Source organism: Patagioenas fasciata, chromosome 2, assembly GCF_037038585.1.
Source record: "Patagioenas fasciata isolate bPatFas1 chromosome 2, bPatFas1.hap1, whole genome shotgun sequence".
NCBI lineage: Eukaryota > Metazoa > Chordata > Aves > Columbiformes > Columbidae > Patagioenas > Patagioenas fasciata.
Window position 1 is genome coordinate 15,939,012 of NC_092521.1, and position 17,975 is coordinate 15,956,986.

General features: G+C 43.3%; 1 protein-coding gene across 3 annotated transcripts in view; it reads left to right on the forward strand.

Annotated features, from left to right (window-relative positions):
• SAMD12 (sterile alpha motif domain containing 12) overlaps positions 1 to 14,143 on the forward strand; it is a 176,359-nt gene extending 162,216 nt beyond the window's left edge. For all 3 annotated transcript variants that reach the window (XM_071803840.1, XM_065830653.2, XM_065830654.2), the window contains one exon: positions 4,861 to 14,143. In XM_071803840.1, the coding sequence (XP_071659941.1) occupies positions 4,861 to 4,883 (23 nt within the window). In that variant the 3' untranslated portion in view covers positions 4,884 to 14,143. The remainder of the gene's footprint in view (positions 1 to 4,860) is intronic.
• Positions 14,144 to 17,975: the final 3,832 nt, after the last annotated feature.

Sequence of the window (17,975 nt, forward strand, 5' to 3'; positions counted from 1 at the left end):
ATCTCATAAGGGAATATTTATTCAGTAGCGTATTTATGGTGATGGCATCAATAGATATTAAAACTGCTTGCAAGAGGATTAAAAGTATCTGGCTATGGGAGCAAGTTACCCAGAAGACGAAGAGTCTTCAAAAAATGAAACCCTGAACTTCTGTTTGCAGAAATAGCAATTCACATGTCAGCTGCTGTTTGTTTTAAAGATGCTGCTCCTGGAGTCTTGTGATGATTGATCAATGTCCCTGGGCATTGGAACAAAAACGTCTTGTTTCATGGTTGGGTCTCATGGTTCATGAAAAATACGGCCTAACTGGACCCTAAAAAAAAGTAGAGGTGAAGGGAAAGCAACATTTAGTTCTAATTCTGTGTATTCTCAGATTTTATAATTGCTTTGCGTGCCCTCATTAATGAACATTGAGTGCCTGGAATTAGGATTACTGTGTTTGACGCTCTAGATGTTGTGCTGATAAATCCACCTTTTCTGTCAAACTACTCCAAAACTAAAATCTTGCTTTCCTGCTTGGCAAGCAAATTCAAAAATCAAAAGTAAGAAGAAACTTCCTTTTCCCCCTCACTTTTTTTTTTCTACTGTATTGGCACTGCATTTCACAAACAACAGTAAATAACCTTCGAGACTGTATCAGCTACCAGGTCTTAGTAATGCGGGGAAGATCAGGCAAGCCAGACCAAACCTTCTCCATGCTGGCTCCAGCCAGCTATAGCCTGCAAATATTTGAGGTGACCTTGGATCTCCAGCACTGTTGACTCTGCTTATCAGCGACCTGTTAGGTAATAAGGATGTGCAGCAATAGCTGCATTTACCTAGAAGTTAAAAGAACTGGTGCTGTTCTCCACCCAGAACAGTAATGAGATGGTTTTGTGATAGAGTGAAACGAAACTCTGGTACAACTTCAGTCTCACCTGATCTGGGGCAAACAGTTCCTGTCCCTGCCCCAGCTGCCCCACAGCAGCATTTCCCGGCCCCTGCAAATCCTCCTTCCACCATGGTGACTGACCAGGATCAGCAGCTTCCATGAGCCTCACACAGACACCTCATGCTCTGTCACCTCAGTGACAATAATTCAGTGTACAATTAAAAAAGGAGTAAAATAAAGGCGTAAATCTACAAATGGGCTGCCAGCCATTTCCATTTGTCAGTGTACAAAATTCTTCAAGGCTAGTAATATCTGTAATCAGTAAGTAGCAAGATGCAACAAGTCTGCAATAACATACAGAATATTATAATGTCTCAAGTGACATGAGTGGCATGAAGTGAGATATCTGTGTCCTTTCTGATGCAAGAAAAATACTAGTAAATGTAGTGGCATGCCATTTTTCGTCAGGCTCTAAGAAAGAGTTGGTATATGGATGGTGGAAGTGGACATTGTTCTTGATAATCCCGTGTTTGAAATGTCCTGACCTTAGAAATATAGTATAAAATTAGTTCCAGGAGAAGAAATGTAGCAAAGGTAATAGATGCTTGTTTTCTTTATCAGAATACCTGAATTATGAAAACATGACCAATAGGTAATACCATCAGGTTGAGCTGCATTAACATATGTTTTAAACAAATGAAAAATATGTCCCATTCCCAGTTAGAAAAAAAAAATATACAGGTACTCAAAAAATGAAATACATCTCTGGCTTTGAAATTATTGTTGTCTTTCTACAGCAGCTTCTTGCAAATGTCATGTGAGATTAGATCTGTACACCGTTCTGTTGGTAAGCGTACGAACCCCCTGCAAAGGGCAGTCTTTGTTCCCAGAGCTTACAGTCTAAGGCAGGGTTTTCAAAGACGGCTGCTCATTTGTGATACCTTTCAAAAAGATCTCACTTTCGGAAGGTGCTGGGTTCGTACTGTTATAAAGCCTGTGTCCTTAGAGGAGCCTCCAGCTGGGCATCAGAAACTATATAGATAATGAGGAAGAATAAGTGCTTCTAAAACTCTGTCCTCAGAAGACAAAGTGAGAAGAAATGAGCTAGGTGACCACTAAATCCTCAGTTTGCTTGCTCTAAATGCAGAGCATAACAGAATTACTACTAATTCTCTTGGTCTGTGTTGCTGGTTGTATGCAGACACTTTCCATCAGTGCTCAATGACCAGGTGAGGGGCAGCAGACACAGACTGAAGCACAGGAGGTTCCATCTAAACATGAGGAGAAACTTCTTTACTTTGAGGGTGCCACAGCACTGGAACAGGCTGCTCAGAGAGGCTGTGGAGTCTCCTTCTCTGGAGACATTCAAACCCACCTGGACACATTCCTGCGTGATCTGCTCTGGTGAACCTGCTTTAGCAGGTGGGTTGGACTGGATGATCTCCAGAGGTGCCTTTCAACCCCAACCATTCTGTGATTCTGTGACTCTGCCAGGTGTCACGCGTGGCTCGAAATGTCTGTGCTCCCTCAGGTTGGGGTGAGTCCCCATTTCTCCTCGTTCGTGTGTTTCTGTCCAAAGCACCAGCTGACTTATTTCAGACTTAAGCACAAGTACAAGCTAATGGCTCAGACAGTGTGGATGACTGGGGAATCTCAGCATGAGTGCAATCCTGAGGCCTGACCTGATAAAATTTATCAGTTTACCCATTTAATTTCAGTCCTGCAACTGTATAGCTAAGCAAGGTATTTTCCATTGAGTGGGAGAGCTTTTCAGATTTTACCTTCTTTGCAGCAGATGAGCTATTTAACCTCAAAAATAGTCCTGTTTGTCCTTTGTGAGACAGGCCCATCTCTGTTGATGCTACAGAGAGAGGAGATATCCTCCAGTTCACCTGGAATCAGACACTTTTGAGATTAGGTACCAGTTTGCCTCTCTCTAAGTTTAAAACCTCCCCCCAGATACCCCTTTATCCTCACACCTGCTTAATATCACCGTTGCTTTTCTGTTTTCTGCCCTGGGTGATGCAGTCAGTTATCCATCTAGACCAGGTGAAGGGTCAAAACTTTCCTGTCTGTTCTTCCATGGAATAAAAGAGTTGCTGGGTCCCCAAACGTTTATCTTGCTTAGGGTGACATGGGTGTCGCAAGCAGTAGATGATGGTAGGTGGTGGTGGGATCATGGAACTTGGGTACCTTGGAAAAAAAAGTAAGGCAGCTGTGAAAACAGAAATCAGAAGTAACACCATAATCAGATGGCTGTGCCCACATAAGGAAGGAAATAGCTGAGGAGACTGGTTTTTATTGTTTCATAGGAAAATCACTGAGGGATAAAGTGCTCAAGGTGGGGTGTGTTGGGTTTTTTTAAATTTTATTCTTCATTCTTCTATCCCATCCTTTCCCTGCTCGATAAGACCTTCACATCCATTGCTACAAGGGTTTGGGGTTAGGAGAGGCAAATACGGGCAATCTGACAGCTGGGCAGAGCCAGTCAGCCCACCAAGAGCCTGCCAGGTGTCATTTTGAAGGGGTGAGAAGCAGAAAGCCACTGCCTACCTGAGTTTGAGCTGATGTGAATACTGCCTGGGCACCATCAGTATCCCATTAGCTTCACAGTTTGGAATCTGGCCCAAAAAAAACCAGCTATCCAACTCTTTCCACACATACAGACACATACACTTATGCAAGAAGCAGGACATCACCTGGAGAGGTTGCAGAGCCCACCCTGATGAGTCCTGTCCCACCACTGCCCTGGTCAGAGAGCTGGTCTGTAAGTCTGGTGATGGGTGAGGGTTCCATGAGAAACAAAGCTGCGTCCAAACACATTGAAATAACACGGTGAACTTGCCTCTGCGCAGCTCCTCCTCCGGAGTCTGGCATAAGCCCATGATGGGTTTACATGTGTTTTCATGACTACATACTGAATAGACAACTGAAAGTGCTTCAGTGTGAGCAGAACTGCATGGACACCTTCTCCTGTTCAGAAAGGCAGAGCAGGGAGCACAAATTCCCATCAGAAAATGTATAATCCTAGAATAATGAACGTTGTGAGGGACCTCTGAAGATCATTCCACACAATCATGCTCAAAACAGGGCGAAGTTCAATTGTTCAGGGACTTACCTGGTTGAGTTGCATGTATCTCCATAGGTGGGGATCACACAAGCTGCTCAGATAACTTGTTCCAAAGCGTAACCTCCCTCAGTAAGAAGAATCTTTTTTCTTGTATCTAACTGGAATCTCTTTTGTTCCATCTTGTGCCCATTACCTCTTGTCCTTTTGCTGTGCATCTCAAACAAGAGTTGGTGTGGAGGGGAGGAAAAATGGCAAGAAACCCCAGCATATTCTGTGGTGATGCAATGATCAGCTCACAGCATTGCAAGGGCTTTCAGGCAAGGAGTAGCAGGCACCAAAACTGAGTGTGCTTTACTGCTTTTAGCAGGGAAAGAGAAACTCTCTGCAACCCCTTAATTATCTTATGGGGCCTGAAGTGAGAAAGGAAGTGGGTGAACTGTCTTCACATGTACACAGTAATGACCAGCAGAAATGTTGAGGGAATATCAGCTCCAACTTAAGCATTTGGCGAAGCCCTTCCAGCATTTGGCCATCAAGTCTTCAGTAGTTAATGCAAGCCCAACCAAACCAAAGAGCCTGCTCTCCGGGACTCAGATGAGAGGAAAAGCAAGGAGTGCCTTCACATGAGGCAATAAAATCCAAGTAGGATTTGTTAAACCGTACAAACGATTGCTGGTCCACGCTTTATATTTATCTGAGGAATTGATTAAGCACTCGTTTTTTTGGTTGATGAGTAAAGCTGATTAAAAACATACCAGGGACACAAATATATATTCTAGGAGTAGTTTGTCTTTACAGCAGAAGTACATTTAGTCAGCTCAAATCTGACCGTTTTTATTTTAGGTGAAATAAATGGTAATTCCTCTGCTGTTTTCTATGCTCACTGTCTGGTTTTGTTTTTCTGTTTTGTTTCTTACAGCCCCAGCAGAGAGCTCTCCATAAACATTTCCAGCCTCTAAAGCTGCTGTCCTGCCACTTGATATGAAAGTGAACTTTGCTTCATGAAAAAAAACAATAATAAATGGCACTGCCAGAAGGTGACCATGGAGGATTGAAGACAAACTTGAAGTAAAATCAGCCTACTCAAGATGATGTGTTCTGGGAAGACCTGGTTTGCTGTGGAGTGAAAATGTGGTGTAAAATATCCAGTGCTAATTTGTTGAAAATGGTCATTGACAGACCTTTAGCTGGAATATTTCTTCCAGTTTTCATCACTGTGCATAACTCTTGAGTTCCCTTTCGGGGACTGTCTATGCTCTTCACTAGAAGTCCTGTTTTAGCATGGCAACTACTGGATTCTTTTATTATGTATGCAGATGGCATGATGTTTTAGGAAAAACTTACAGCAAATCTCCAATCTCAGTGGATATGTTCACAATATTACACCCTGATAGGAATGTAAATGTCTTGTATATGTTAGTTTTGCAGTCTAATGGTATTCTGTTAAACAGTATCAGCACTTCATACGTGCTTTCCACACAGAACTAGCACAGTCCATATATATATAATGGTCTTTTTTTTAAAATACTGAGGATACATTTCAGTATTTGTGCTGAGACGCATCCAAAGTAAAGTCCACCACTCGCATCCCTTCACCGGTTCATGGTAGATTGTGTAGATAGATTTGCACATGGCAGAGGTGTGACTTCTTTTATCGAGACTTACAGAACAGTTGTCACAGAGGTAGCCAAGGCCAGGGTGTGTTGAATGAGCTGTAGGACACTGTGTCTGCTCTTCCTCTCATCTGCCAAATATCCAATATTCTCACTTCTGGTGTGCCAACGTGTTTTCTTAACTCGGCAAGGGAGAGGCAAGGGAAGGAGGCTTTCTCAGAGGTATGTGTGACCCTGGGTTTGGTCTATGATAAAACCAGAATAAACTGGAAGAATTCAGGTTCTTTATGCTAGCCTCTGTTTATGTTTTGGGCAGGATTGGGGAATCATAGTCCAAACCAAACTCTCTGAACAAGGTAAAGTGTAAGACTATACTTCTAAGGAGCAAGACACTCCCTTCGGAGAGGGCAGACTTCTTCATTAACTTTTTCCACTTTCTATCCAAAACAGTATTTTGGTAGGAACTGGGAATAAGCAAACAGTTCCAATAAGCCTTTCAATATACTGTAGCAGGCTCAAGACTGTTGCATTCAATCTGAGTGTTTTTGTTCAGTCTCTGAACAGCTGGCCTCATCCCTGGCTGTATCACAGCTGGCTGTGGTACTTCCATGGGAACTCAGTGGAATTAATGTCTGTCCCTCACATCAGGACCTTCTTGACGCACTCCTTATAAGGAACTGATGCCATCAACATACTGAGAGGACTTACCTCCTTGTTCCTTCTTTCTTTAATATCAAAGGTAGCTTTTTGTGTATTTAAAGACCATCACTCTCTCCAGTCTGATAGAGAGGTAATTACAGAGTTGCTGTTGGTGTATATGCCAAACTGTGGGTGAGATGCTGTACTGGTGTGAAGATGCACGATGGAGAGAAGGTACAGCTCCATCAAGTCAAATGGACCTTTTTAGAGGAAGCTCCTGTTCTATAATTCTTAAAAACTATTGTGCAGTTCATTGCTAGAGAATGGAAGGTCAACCACTGAGGGTGCCTGTACAACCAACACATAAATATTGTTAGGGCTTAATGTTTTTCACATGGGTGTGATCTTAGGTTTCAGCTCTCCACCCATCTCAGATTCAGCATGTTGGATACTTCTATGGTATTCAGTCCAAAAGCAAATTATTTTTATTGATGACCAAGATTTTCAGAAGTTGCTAGTGATCTCTAATGGTTTGGGTCTTTCCATGGGTTGTCAAATGGAACTGCTGAGAATTACAAAGCAGTAAGCTTCTACATTCTCTTTCTGAAAATCCTGGTACCTAATTTTAAATTAATTGGTGTAAAAAATCTCCTTAAGATGTAACAATCTTTGCCAATGGCAACATTTGCACTTTTTAGAGGTTTTCCTAGGGTTGCAGGTTGGAATCCGATACAAAGAGACCCAGCCGTGCTCATGGCACAGATCCACTGTAAGCTTCGGCAAATCTTGCAGCTCTTTCTGCTACAGGTTTTAAAAATGCGCTCTGGCAACTGGCAATTTCATGTTGGTACAGAAATTATAAAAAAAAGCTTTGATATAAGTTATTTTGAAAAGAAGGAGAATGCTATACTTCTGCAGTAGGAATTCTCTTATTTTACTGCCCAGTGAAGAAATCCAGAATAATCTGAATGATAGAAGAAGAGTTTATCAGAGAGCGTTAACTTAAAAAGGCATATGAAAAGAAGTTGAGTTAGGCAGAGAGCCACTAGAACCATTTTTTGTATCCATGTTAGTTTTGAACATCTTCCAGTATGTGGGCATGAATTTAGATGTGTGCACTTCTCCTGTTAAAACAGTTTGTTTTAAAAGCTTCCCAGGATTTTAGCTATGGTGACCTAGAAAAGCAGTGTTATAGGCCCTGAGAAATGTGAAAGTCAAGTCCAGACCCTTGTGCAGCCAGACTTGGTGAGAAGTCTGCTGTAGGAGCCTATGGGACAAACCTCCTTTGAAGCTGGTGTAGGTCTCCATCCTACAGCCAGCCTGTGCATGTGGAGAACTCCAAGCACAGTTCCCCCAAGCCCCGTGACCCTTCTCACGTGTGTGACCGTCCACCGGAGCCATAAGGAATTAACTGTAGTTTTTGGCTTGTTGCATTCATTGTGTTTGGATTTTTTAATCACTGTTATTCTCCCAAAGTAGGCCGTGCTTCCTCAGGGATATTTATGAAATTGTTCTGCATCTCCTGAACAACTATCTGGATCCCAGCATATTTTTCTGAAAACTTTTTAATATAAATAAACATGTGGGAGAGATTTTTGTTATTATGAATGGGGGCAGGTACTGTGTTCTCGGAAAGGCTATTGAGTGCAGACAATCAAGTCTATTGCATTTTTTATGCTGAACACCTTATTAATAGCCGACACATCCGCTTTTGCCTGGGTCGCAGGAACAGTTCAGGGGAAAGAATGCTTTATCTCTAGTCAATAAATCATTTATGTTGAGAGTGCCAAGGACCAAGTCAACATGAAAGGGAGCGAATAAGCTATTCCGGCAAAGGAAGTGAATTCAAATACACTCAGAGCCATTAGTTCGGTGCAAAAGAGTAGGAGACTAATGCTATTTTCATAAAACAGCAATTATCAGCCCTGTGGAGATAGGTAAATTCACAAAGACCAGTGCTGCCGTTACACTGATCACAAGTTATTATCTCTGAAACAAACCAGTATTGTAATCAGGACACCTGCATCTTCCTCCTGCTCCCAGCTCCTCTCCTCCCGCCACATTTGCCCGGCTCCTTTGTGTCGAGAATGGTCACAGCATCGGTCCCCACTAAGAAACGCTGACAGAGACTCAGCCATCCTGTGTGCTCCAAACCGTGAGAAGTCCTGCGCTAGAAACCTGAAGGAACTGCTCATCCCAGAAAATACACTCCAGCTGAAAACATCCTTCCCGCTGCTCTGTTCCTTGTTCTTTTTCATCCGCGTGGCTTTCTGTGCCTGAACACCCACCATTTATTTTGTGAAGGGCAATGCAGCCTGCCATGAGGAGAGGCTGACAAAGCTCTGTGAGCTATTTGGTTTTGCCCACCCGACTGCATGGCGATGCCCTACCCGTGGCGTCACCCCTCCTTGTTCCTTAGGGTAAGTAAGTGTTGTCACTCAACAGCAGCTGCAGCATTGTTGAGGAAGCCAAACCATTAAAAATGACAACATTCTGGGTTTGTTTTGCCTTGAATTTTTGGGATACCCCAGGTCAGACCCCTGGCAGACCTATATTGGCGCTACTCCATCAAAGACTCTGGAGATCTGCTGAGTAAAGCCAGCCATGGAGCCAGGCCTGCGGCAGTTTTTTGTTATCAATCACTAAAACTAAACTTCCTCCGAAAACTACAAGATCTCAATTATTCAAAATTGTCTCAGGCAAGCAAAGTAAAATCCTGCGCCTTTCACATTGGTCCCCTTTTAACAATTAACATCTCTGCGGTCAGAGTCTCCTTGAACGGCCCCGCTGCATGACTGTGCTGCAATTGACCATGGTATATATAGACTGTGGTCAATAAGATTTTAGTTTAAAAAGAAAAGGTCCGCTGGTATGATTCAAATTGATGGGTGAAGGGGAAAGTACTACAAGCATTACCTGCAAGCTCCTGTAGTAAAATTCAGGAGTGCTATCTGGAGTGCAAAAAAACCCACCAACATCATGTATGGGTGATTAGGCAGGCTCGTGGGGATAAATCAGCAAGTAAGAAAAGTACATGTTTGATGAAGGAAGCCAAAAAAATATATGGGAAGTCAGTGGCCAATGGGTTAGGGCTGGTTAGACCAAAGGCTTTACATAAATCCTAATAAATACAGTGATAGCAAAGCTAAGTGTGATGTTAGACAGGCACAGCACAGGGATTACTCACAGTACATGCGAAACCCAACAAATATCTTGGTTTGTATTTGAAAGCAGTAGAAGGAGGGAGTCACATTGCACATTAAAATGTAATTCCTCCTACTCCATCAGCAATTATGGGTAATATTAAACAGCAACTACCCAAAATATTTTTTAAATTTGCGGAACCAGATAACTGAATCCAAAAGGGTATGAAAACTTGCCTAGGACTGGAAAGCATAAAAGAAGCTTTGAATGACACCCCAAACCCCAAGAATTCAGAAGAACTAGTGATTTGATCCAGGAAACTATAGGCTCATTAACTTCCTGTCAATCTTAGGGAAAATCATGGAAAGGTTGATAAGACACAATCATTAAGCCAATTAAAATTTGATAAAAACCCTCCAAATGAGTTTTATATAAATATATCATACAAAATAAACTCGCTATCATTTTTTGTGATATCAAAGGCTTGTTGATAAAAGAAATTCTGCTGACATACTATACTTAGCATCCTATAGATCATTTGATTCTGATAAGGAACAAAATAGCACAATGCAAAATCAATATAGCCTGTGTTAAGTGGATTAAAACTGATTACAGGCTGGATTACAAAAAAATAACTGTAAATATGAATTTATTATCGGCGAGAGTACTTCTAATGAGCTCCTCTCGAAGTATGCTCTGTTTTCAATATTCTTCCCAAGAAAAGAGAAAATTATTGTTGGCAACAGCCAGTGATGACAAAAAAAGGGGTGCGGTAAATAATGATATGGAGCCAGTCAGCGGTAAGAGAGTAACCTGAAGGACGGTAAAGTCCGAAATCCAGGAGAGATGGCAGCAAGTCCCACTTGGAGAGACAGGGGGTACATCTGGAATAATAGAGGGGTTGTGCAGGTGTGATAAATACTGTGGTCAGCATCACCCCAGAGATGCTCTTGCCAGCTGGGATGTAGGACCTGGCAGCAGCCATGCTGTTCCGCTTTGTTCGGTTACCGCCTGCCTTTCGAAAAGGGTATTGACAGCATGGAAAGATTATTTTCAATAGCTCCCAGTGTCATTCAAGGGCAGGAAAACAGGTCTTATTATAGTGTCAGACTAATGAAGTTCAAGCTATTAATTTATCAGAGGCAATTTGAAGAGGTGACTCGATCTCCATCTGCAATCACAGTCTTCCACTTTACCCAAGTGGAAGTGCTGTCTGAAGGCAGGTAGCTCTTTTATTTAGAAGAAAAGGGAATGATCTGCTCTACTGGTTGGAAACTGATTTCAGCCTAGAAATTAAGTGCAAATGCTCAACAGGGAGGATAATTACTCGTGGAGACAACTTACTTAGTTACCTGGCATGTTCTCCATCACATAAAGTCTTTAAATGTATGCAGAGTATTTTTCTAAGTCAATAAGCTGTACCTCAAATTGAAATCCAGGCTCAGAGCGGCAATTACTGGATGAGGTTATTCGGCGTGTGTTGTGCAAGGATTAGACTAGATCATCAGATGTAAACTTCTAAATTAAAAATATCGTAAAGTTTCCAACATTACAGGACAAGACGAGGCAACCTGTATCATTTTATTTTTTCACACAAAATGGTCTTAATTTAAACAACTTATATAAACAGAGCTGTGGTTGCCAGCATTTGGTCTGAGCATCAGTAGGTCTGCTTGCAGTTGTAGGGTCCTTCTGTGTGTAATTAAAGGAAGAAAACCAGACAAAGGACAACACAAATCCTTGGACATATAGAGAAAGTATGTTGTCTTCCATTAATAACAGCCTGAGATAAAATGAGGCACTCAGTTGATGGGGCCAAGTGGAAGTGTAGTCTGAGCAAGGAGTAACAACTGTTGCTTTGCCTCTTAATTAAGGAGGCAGCATCTTGCTGGCAAGAAACAGGTTTTCCTGCCTTCAACAACTGGCAGAGAAGCTGCAGTGCTGATTGAGAATTACATTGTATGGCTGTGCAGCTGAACGCGGTACACGGGTTTGTTGCTTCAAAGACAGCAAACTGTTCCCGCTATCACGACAAGCCCCATCAGAACTGGTTAATAAAGCTCTAGGAGCGAAATTACTTCAGTGGGACTACCCAGAGCAATGAGAACGGGTTTTTGCCAGATTGCACCCTATTACCATTGGCTGGTTTGAATGTCGTACCTCAGAAATAAGCAAAGGAGCGCTCAGTGTCTGAGACGGGTTTAACAGAACCGCTGTTGATAGGTGTGAGATAAATGTGAACCATCAGAGCCACCTTCTGCCGTGCTTCATCGGGCGGTGGGGAACAGCACAGGCCGGGATGTGCAGTTTAAAGAGTAAACAGTTCACGCAGACAACAGAAACCATAAAAGCAATACTTACTGCAAATTGGTATTGAATCGACATCAAGAAGCTGAAACAAGAAGGGAGCTAGCTACGACCGCAACTAAGAAGATAAAGATCTTTGGGGATTCTTGCTCTAATCCAGTGTGAAATCCTAAGAAAATGAGTTTGGTCTAGATTTATTGTTTAAAGAACATTGATACAAGCTGGCCGCCTGTAAAATAAATTCTGCGGAGTCACTGGCTTCAGTGTGTGATGGTTTACAAGTGTCCTCACGCTGCCGAGACACCTTGCAGCTCTGGAGCAGAGCGGTCCTGTGCAGGCACGGCTGGGGTCAGCCTGGACGGAGAAGCAGCTGAACCTGCAGATGACTCTGTAGTGTCTGCTGCTGCCGTAGAAGGAGGATTGACAGTATTATTATAACAGAGCCAGGCTTAGTCTGAGAATGAGATGAAAAGCTCCTTTCTGATTTTAATTCCAAATATATCTAATACTTTTTCAGGAAAAAAAAATCCTCTGTAGCTGTTGTTACATCTCTAATCACATTGCTTCTGTTAAGCACTTGCCTTGAATTCATCTATTTAATATCATAAGTCACCAAATTAAATAGTGATACACAGGGGCTTTTTAAAGCAGGGAGATCGATATTGCAGCAAAACTGTATGTAAGCAATAATAAGCTGTGCCCAGGAGAAAAACAAACCACAATCTACCCCATCGGGTGGTTAGGGGACTTGTTTATTTGGTTTTGGTTTTTGTCTTTTGGTTTTTTTATTATTATTATTTAGAGCATGTTTTTCCATCTAGACAGAGGTTTTGCCTGCTGAGGCAGGCTCTGGTCTCAACACCAGTCCAGATAAAGAAATGTCCTCTTACCACTTCATCTGCATCTCTTGTACGCAAGAGGCTCCTTCTCTGCTTTTTTTCTAAGAAAGGTAGAAAACAGATTAAGTGGCAGCAGAGAAAGCACAGAGGGACACAAGCTTCCAGCCTCTGCAGAGCATCTCGCCATGAGACACAGAGCTCAGCCTTCTCCCCCAGGGTCCAACGCCACTGACTGGGAGGAGGAACTGGGCCGTGCTGGGCTAAGCCCCAAGTGAAGCCCCGTGTCCTGTGCTATGCTGAGTGCTCTCTTGAAGCCACTGCAGAATCGGACCCTGTGTTTCAGGGCGTCAGCTGGGGTTGCTGCTGTCTGCTGGGCTCCCCCTCAAATACAGCCGAACTGCACGGGGCAGTGCTCCAGCAATGGGATGACCAGCATTTCCCCAAAGAGGCTGCGTGCTCTGAGGAGAAGATTCTTTTGCTTTGCTTTAAGCTGCTGTGATACTTGGCAAGCCTAAGAGGAATGTTTTTAGATTTCTCACTGTTACTACAGAATCTGAGAGTGGCAGGGACGTGTTTTGGGATGTGCTGGGCTTTGCTTTCAGTTTCTTGTAGGGACCGTAGCTATCTGGACCCGCCTCACAATTCTTGTTTCTTTTCCACAAGCTGAGTAAGGTGTGAGTAATGCCTGCCTGACTGCGCAGTGTAAACCAGCAAAGGGGGCTCTCACGTTGGGCTCCTTTATTTTGGGGAGTTGAATTTAAGGCTGATTGAACTTGCCCTTGAGGAGAACAGATAAGTGACAGCTGGAAGCATAGCCGCACCTGAGTTGTCTCCAAAGGTTGCCCCCAAATCAGCAGCCCATGGACAGAATCAGATGCTGGGCTGCGCCCGCATGTCGGCACCAGTGGCTGATGACGGACATGAGCTGCCGGGAGCGAGAGGGAGGCTGGAACAAGGTCCTGGGAAACCTGGTGGCCCGATGCAGGCGATCTGGATGCAGAAAGGCTGAGTGCAAGCTCACGGCCATGCTCTGTGGTCTAAACAGTCTCTTGTAACACAGCAAGTTGTGTCTGGTCCAGCTGCCTTTGGAGTTGGGGTACTCTACATCAGTGATCTCCTTTTAATGTTAACTTGGTTGAAAATCTGGGAAAATGCCAGCAGTCTAATTGTTAAAAAGCAACACACTGTTATTCCCAGGCCATCTGTGGCTGAAGTTTTTAAAGACGGAGCCAAATGAGGTGGCATAGGACAAAAGTGTGCCTTTCTGTTTGCTGTACACTGCATTTCCCCAGGCATCCAAGGTGTTCATCTGTACAGCAGTGCTTTTGTCCCAAAATAGGAATTGTCACACAATCTGATTTTTAGTATACAAAGTGGCCATCACTGTAAATTCCACCCTACAATTTTTATATTTACTCTTTAATTCCTTCTGTTTTCAAAACTCAACAAAGATTACAACCCAGGTGGGAGGGAGGAATTATTTTAAACAACAGAATTAAAATCAATATCAAGTTTTTGGTATCTTCGGGCATGATCTCTGGAAGCTTTGGATATCTGCTTTATCATTTTGTATATTTGACAATTTTGTACTCTGCATTGTTTGACTTCATTTGTGCATGGCAATGTATTAAAAACTTGGAATTTTTATTATACAGTAAAAGTATTTAGTTTGATTTAAACAAGGTCAGGGCTTGATCCATTGCATGAACATGAGATAAAAGAAAAAAACAGAAACAAGCAAACAAACAAAGCAGAGGTTTTTGCCAGTGTCATGGTTTAAACCCAGCTGGCAACCAAGCACTTGCTTAACCAGCCACTTGCTCACTCCAAAGGGGAATGGGAAAGAAAAACAAAAGGGGAGGGAGAAACTTGTGGGTTGAGATAAGAACAGTTAAATAAGACAGAAAAAAAAAATATACATATAGCAATACAATAATAAACTACATTTTATGTATATAGAACAAGTGATGCACAAGGCAATTGCTCATGAACACTGGTCCTGTACAGCAGATCCCAGACGAGCAGAGACCCGGACAGCAGTTTGTGCTCAAACACAATTGCAATGAACAGCCAGCCCTGGAAAAGAGAGCACACCAGTCCCGAACAGCTGATCCCAAAAGGAGAGTGAAAAGGCAAAAGGCAAAAAAAGCAAAAGGCCAAGAACTAAAAACTAATGAGCCAGAAAAGCTGGCTCCAGCTATATACAGAGCATGATGCTAATGGTGGGGCATATCTCATTGTCCATCCTGGGTGCCAATCTGGGTGTTGTCCTGTTGTGCTCCCTCCAGCTTCTCTGTGCAGCTGCAGTTGGGAGGTTGAGAAAGCCCTTGGTCTCCTTGGCAAGAGCCAAAACATCAGCAAGTCCTCACATTCTTTTTGTACCAACTCCAAAATACAGCCTCACTACTGGAAAGAAAAACTTGAAACTCTGCCCTGGGGAAATTCAGTGTGTTACCACATTCTCACACTAAATCCAAAACAAAAGACCGTGCTAGCTACTGAAAAGATTCTAACTACTATGAAGAAAACTAATCCCAACAAAACCAGCACAGCCAGTAACCCCTCTCACCTGGCACTGACCGGTCTCATTCCGGGGATTTCCAGCACCTGAAGGTGGGCAAAGCTTTTCACCCGCCCGCACGTCTCCTTCCCCCCTGGCTGCCGGCACATCTGATCTGTGCAGTGGTTTGCTATACAGGTCCTATGTAAATGCAACATATTCATAGACATAGCAGAAGCTGGTAACTGAGCAAAGGGCTCAGCAGCAGTTGGGTGTAAATCCAGACCAATGGTGCTGACTTGGCTCAATTTACCCAGGATTTAGAGCAATATGTGACTGCAAGCAGATGCTGCACACTGCAAGGGAATATTCTGTTTTCATTGCTTTTAATTCTCAAGACTTGGGGATGCCCTTGTAAACAATCAATCATCTTACAAGTGAGCGAACCACAAAGGGAGCAGGTACTCGACTTTATGGTGCATGGCATTTCACTCCCATCCCACCTTCCATTTATTCTCAGCATTTATGGCATGAGAATAATTTAAAAGTCAGAAGATAATGTAGTTTTTAGAAAAAACTAATGCTGAAATTCCAGCATGATATTATGCTCTCCCATATAGGTGTTTTTTTCAGCCATAGTTCTGAACGTTCTTGCATTTGTGAGGTAGAGACTGATGACATGTTTTGCTCAAACACAAAATACTGGGCTTAATACAAAATAATAGAATGAAATTATATAGTGTGCAGTATAACTGACAAAGTCAAGATAAATTGTCATCTAAAGAAATCATAAATCATGTTTTTTTATTGTAGCATCTCATGACTGGGCTGCAATTTACTAAATTTTGTTTATATCTTTAAAAAGCTTTCTACTCTATAAACTTTGTTAGTGAGAAGAGTATGTTAGCAGGAAAGCTCCAGTTTAGTACAAATCTCTGCATGTTACATCTTGAGCTGCAGGAAATTCGAGTAATCATACAAGTAAAGAAAAATGTTTGTATGTCACATGTCCTTTTCACCATCAGGGTCTCCATAGGGCACCACAGGGCACCAGTGACACCACATTATTACTACCCTGGGTGCTGCACACTGAAATTATTTCCAGTATAAACAATATGCCACCTAAATCAGGTCTGCTTTATAAGGAAATAGCAGTTACCATGATAATGAAATACTCCTCCTTGGGAACAGAGGAAATAGCCACTGGTGTCATGGAAGATGGAGTTCCTATGTTTGTGTGTATGGGTTTTGTGTTATAAATCTCACCGGTGGGGTTGCAGTTCCTTACTCAGAAGCCACTGGTGGAGCAACCAGTTGTGCAATTTGGTTTTTTGATTGTTTTGAAATTCATAAAGTTCATGAAGTTCAACAAGAGAAAGTGCCAGATGTTGCACCTGGGACACAGCAACTCTGGCTGTACACACAGACTGGGGGACGAGATGCTGGAGAGCAGCCCCACAGAGAGGGATCTGGGGGTTCTGGTCGACAGCAAGAGGAACATGAGACAGCAGTGTCCCTGGCAGCCAAGAGGGACCCGTGTCCTGGGTGCATCCAGCACAGCATGGCCAGCCGGGCAGGGAGGTGATTGTCCCGCTCTGCTCTGCCCTGGTGCGACCTCACCTGGAGCACTGTGTGCAGGGCTGGGTGACACAGGATGAAAAGGATATAAAACTACTGGAGAGTGTCCAGAGAAGAGCCGTGAAGTTGGTGAAGGGTTTGGAGAGGAAGCCGTATGAGGAGTGGTTGAAGTCACTTTGTTTGTTCAGCCTGGAGAAGAGGAGACTGAGAGGAGACCTCATTGTGGTCTACAGCTTCCTCACAAGGGGAGGAGGAGGGGTACATGTCAAACTCTTATCTTTAGTGACCAACAACAGAACCCGAGGGAATGGCAGGAAGACGTGCCAGGGGAGGTTTAGGTTGGACATTAGGAAAAGGTTCTTCACCCAGAGGGTGCCGGACACTGGAGCAGGCTCCCCAGGGAGGTGTCACAGCCCCAAGCCTGACAGTGTTCAAGAAGAGACTGGACAAGGCCCTCAGACACATGGTGTGAACTGTGGGGTTGTCCTGTGCAGGGCCAGGAGTTGGACTCAATGATCCTGGTGGGTCCCTTCCAACTCAGGACATTCTATGATTCCTTCTGGTTACAATTAGTCCTGGAGGAAAATTGCTTGATCTTGTGTTATATCCATGTACATCCTGCAGCTCTATCAGAGTTTGCCTTACCTTGAGCAGCTACCATGACTCACAGGCCCAGGCTGTGCTGCTTGAATCTTTGGGTTCCAATGACATGTCCAAAAGCTGGATTCCTGAACTGGGACTTTATTAATTGCACAGGTCTGTGCTTATCTGAGTAAAGCCTTGTCGTGTGAGCAAAGGGCCTTAGCTGATAATGATGTCCAGTGAAGGAAGTACAAACCCAGAAAACACAAGCGATGTTTCCAGTCCCACCGTTGACCTGCTGTTTGTGAAAGATCAAGTTCCCTCACATCAGCTCCTCATGCCCCATCTCCTTCTCTGTGAAACGGGAACTACATTTACCTGTCACTCTTAAACCTCAAAACTCAATGGAGAAACTCCAAGTCTTCCAAGAAGACTGGTGCAAGAGGGATTGATTTGAACAGATCAGGAATCTTGGTACACAAGAAACAACCTTTATTTAGGAGACAAGAAGTTGCCGTCTATAGCTCATGCTTACCTGACGTTCAGCTCTCTCTGCACCCAGGCACTGATCCATCAGAGTCGCAGCTTGTGGCGTGATGCTTTTACGGGTGAGGTGTTGTATCAGCCTGGACTCAGCTTGTCTGAGTTCCTCTTCTGTGCATTCCTTTGTCTCATTCATGTCACTGCCTTGTCATTGCCTTCTCCTTGCTTTTCTGCACCTGATGTGATTTCTTGCCTTCTACTGTCATTAACATCACATGGGAAATACATTGAATTACCGCACATGAGAAACACGCTTTCAAGTGAAGCAGTTTGCTTTAAACAACATCAA